Here is a 3,007-nt window from a genome sequence, read left to right on the forward strand (position 1 = left end):
TGGTTAAAAAAAAAAAAATAGTCCAGAAGTGGTAACCGAGGCTTCCCGGTGGTTCCTAAGGTCCTGCTGCCAGCAGTCCTAGGGGCTTCCTCTGCCGCTCCTGTGCTCCAGCGAGTAGATAGACGAGGTGCCTGGTAAGAAAGGCTTTAAGTGAAGACACTCTTTATGCAACAGCCCCGAGACTGGGGTAGCCAGACTGATTCTTCTCCCCTTTCTCCGTCATTCCTTGCTTCTGCCCAGACTGAGCCAAAGATGCTCCTCCCACCTGTCACGTCTTGAAAGCCAAGCCCCATTTGGGATCTATATTAGGTCCACCATCCAGGACAAGTGGCAATAGAAACTGGCCATTTGATTTCTCCTGAAGACCAAGGTAAGTCACCCCCAAAGTATTCTCAGAGCCTGCTTCTGCTTCAGGGTCAGAGAACAGAGAGGCAAGCAAAGCTAGCAGAGGGGAGGTGTGGGCCCGGTGCCTATCAGCCAGGTGAACAGCTGGGGAGGGCAGGGGAAAAGCTGAGAGCACCGGTCTGCAGGGAACCCAGAGGCTGGAGCAGGAGGAGCCTCTAAGTTCGGGGAGGAGAGCATAATTTTGGGGGCAACAGTGGAACTCCTTTGTGAGAGCCAGTGCTGTGCCCTGGGCCGAGGTTTCCTCGTATTGTTAAGACTGTTGTCCATCATCCTGAGCGTGAGGTTGGTAACTCAGGGATACAATATGGCTCACAGTTTATGCAAAAGGATTTTCTAAGGTGTCGTTTGAGCACTGGGAATAATGATTTATTTTTCAAATGTATTTTAGCTCAAAGAATTCAAGGGTCTAGATAAGACTGCCAGAATTTTATGTCACCCCCTGAATTTTTGCTAGTCCTGGGAAGGGCGGTGTTAGGTTTTGCTCAGGTGAGACCGGAAGGAGGCTTGTCTCTTGCTTGTTGTTAAGCCAGTTGTTGTAGAGCTGGTTATGACCCATGGCAACCCCCAGGGTGTGAGGCAGGACTATCCTACCAGGCTGGTTACGTACGACCCATGGTGTGGGGGTGTGGGGCAGGACTATCCTACCAGGCTGGTTATGTACGACCCATGGTGTGGGGGTGTGGGGCAGGACTGTCCCACCAGGCTGGTTACATACAACCCATGGTGTGGGGGTGTGGGGCAGGACTGTCCCACCAGGCATTCGAAGATGTGATGTGGCTTTTTGAAAGCGGATTGCCAGATTTAGCTTCCAAAGGTGCTTCTTGGTGGATTTGAACTTTTCTACTGGTAGTCAGGCACTTAATTTGTACCACCTGGGGCTCTTCTTTTGCCGTTCAGAGGCTCCTGGAAAGGGGTATATGCGAGTGTCTACTTGGAAAGCCCCTCAGAAAGAGGGACTTTTATCTGGTTGGCTGAAATGGCAAGCTGTAAGGCTGGGAAGCCTCAGATGGGAGCTGAGATTCTTTCTTAGGAGATGCTGGTCCATCTCTCTCCCTTTCGTGGGCAGGTTCCTCCGGGTGAGAGAGGGCACCATGGCTCTGGAGAAGTCCTTTGTGCTGTTCCCACTGCTCGCCCTGATGCTTCTGGTCGTGGGCTGGGCCCAACCTTCCCTGGCCAAGGAGACCCCAGCCATGAAGTTCCAGAGGCAACACATGGATCCTGGCAGCTCCCCCAGCAGCAACCTCAACTACTGCAACCAGATGATGGTGTACCGGAATATGACGCGGGGCAGGTGCAAGCCAGTGAACACCTTTGTGCATGAGTCCCTGGAAGATGTCCAGGCGGTCTGCCTCCAGGGGAGCATCACCTGTAAGAATGGCCAGTCCAACTGCCACCGGAGCGGCTCACGTGTGCACATCACAGACTGTCGCCTGAAGGGCGGTGCCAAGTACCCCAAATGTGAATACCGGACGACCACAAAGATGAGCTACATCATCGTGGCCTGTGAGGGGAGACCGTATGTGCCCGTCCATTTTGATGCTTCTGTGGAGGTCTCTTCCTGAGGCCGGAGCACAGGTGTCCCCATCGCATCATGATTATGACACCTGGGTCCCAGTGCATTCGTCTTCCCTCGGGGCTTTTTGGGCTTAGGTGTGGGGGGTGAGGTGGATTTCCCATATGTTAACCCCATCACTGTTTGTCTGAATAAACGTAGTTGCAACCACTTTGATTCCTGAAACGATTCCCATCCGGGCATGGCTTCTGTGATTGCTTTCCTGAAGTTTTCTTGTAAAATTCATCAAGTCTGGTCCACAGTCACGAGGTATGGAGTCACTGAATTAAGCAACGCCAGCCTTTGCTTTCTGCTCTTTGGTGCCACGCTAACCCTTGAGGCTAATGAGTGGGGCTGGTCAGACCCAGAAGGATGGGTTGGGGGCCTGATGCTAACGAGAGTAAGAGAGACTCTATAGGTAACCTGTCCTGGCCCTGTGGTAAGGCCAAGGCCTCAACAGTAAGGCTCAGATGGAGCTCCACGTTTGGGATCCTGGATTGGAGAGGGTAGGGGGTCCCCCGTTGGGACATGGAGGCTTCACGCTGTGGCCTCTCCCAGATCTCCTCCTCTATGTCTCTTTGTATCCTGTTTGGTATCAATAAAGTTGTCACAGGCATCAGAATACCTCAAACAAACAAACAAAAGCATATTGTTGTGAACTAGGGGGGTTGTAGCAGAGACGCCCAAACCCATCTGTAGACAATAGGACATCCCCTCACCGAAGGGTCACAAGGAAGAGATGAGTCAACCAGGGTGCAGTACAGCACCGATGAAACACACAATATTCCTCTGGTTCTTTGAGGCTTCCTTACCCACCCACCCCCACTATCACGACCCCAGTCCTGCCTTTCAGTTCTGGCTAGACCGGAGCATGTACACTGGAACAGATAAGAGCTCGTGACACAAGAAATCCAGGTCAGATAAACCCCTCAGGAACAGATATAGAAGTAGGGATACCAGGATGGTAGAGGAAATGTGGGAGGTGAGGGGAGGAAGGGGGAATCGATCGCAATGATCAACACATAACCCCCGTCTCCAAGGGGAACAAAC

At 52.3% G+C, this 3,007-nt stretch overlaps 1 protein-coding gene across 1 annotated transcript; it reads left to right on the forward strand.

Annotated features, from left to right (window-relative positions):
• The first annotated feature begins 346 nt into the window (after positions 1 to 346).
• Positions 347 to 2,085, forward strand: RNASE1 (ribonuclease A family member 1, pancreatic). Its single transcript, XM_004718122.3, has 2 exons — positions 347 to 370; positions 1,472 to 2,085. Exon 2 carries the CDS (start codon positions 1,497 to 1,499, stop codon positions 1,965 to 1,967), a length of 471 nt encoding a protein of 156 aa, XP_004718179.2. The 5' UTR covers positions 347 to 370; positions 1,472 to 1,496; the 3' UTR covers positions 1,968 to 2,085.
• Positions 2,086 to 3,007: the final 922 nt, after the last annotated feature.

Source organism: Echinops telfairi, unplaced genomic scaffold (genome assembly GCF_000313985.2).
Source record: "Echinops telfairi isolate 266 unplaced genomic scaffold, ASM31398v2 ScPeMD7_18;HRSCAF=68, whole genome shotgun sequence".
Classification (NCBI taxonomy): Eukaryota; Metazoa; Chordata; class Mammalia; order Afrosoricida; family Tenrecidae; genus Echinops; species Echinops telfairi.

Bases quoted from the DNA above. Each gene is read 5' to 3' on its own strand.
- RNASE1 (XM_004718122.3), top strand. From the start codon at position 1,497: ATGGCTCTGGAGAAGTCCTTTGTGCTGTTCCCACTGCTCGCCCTGATG.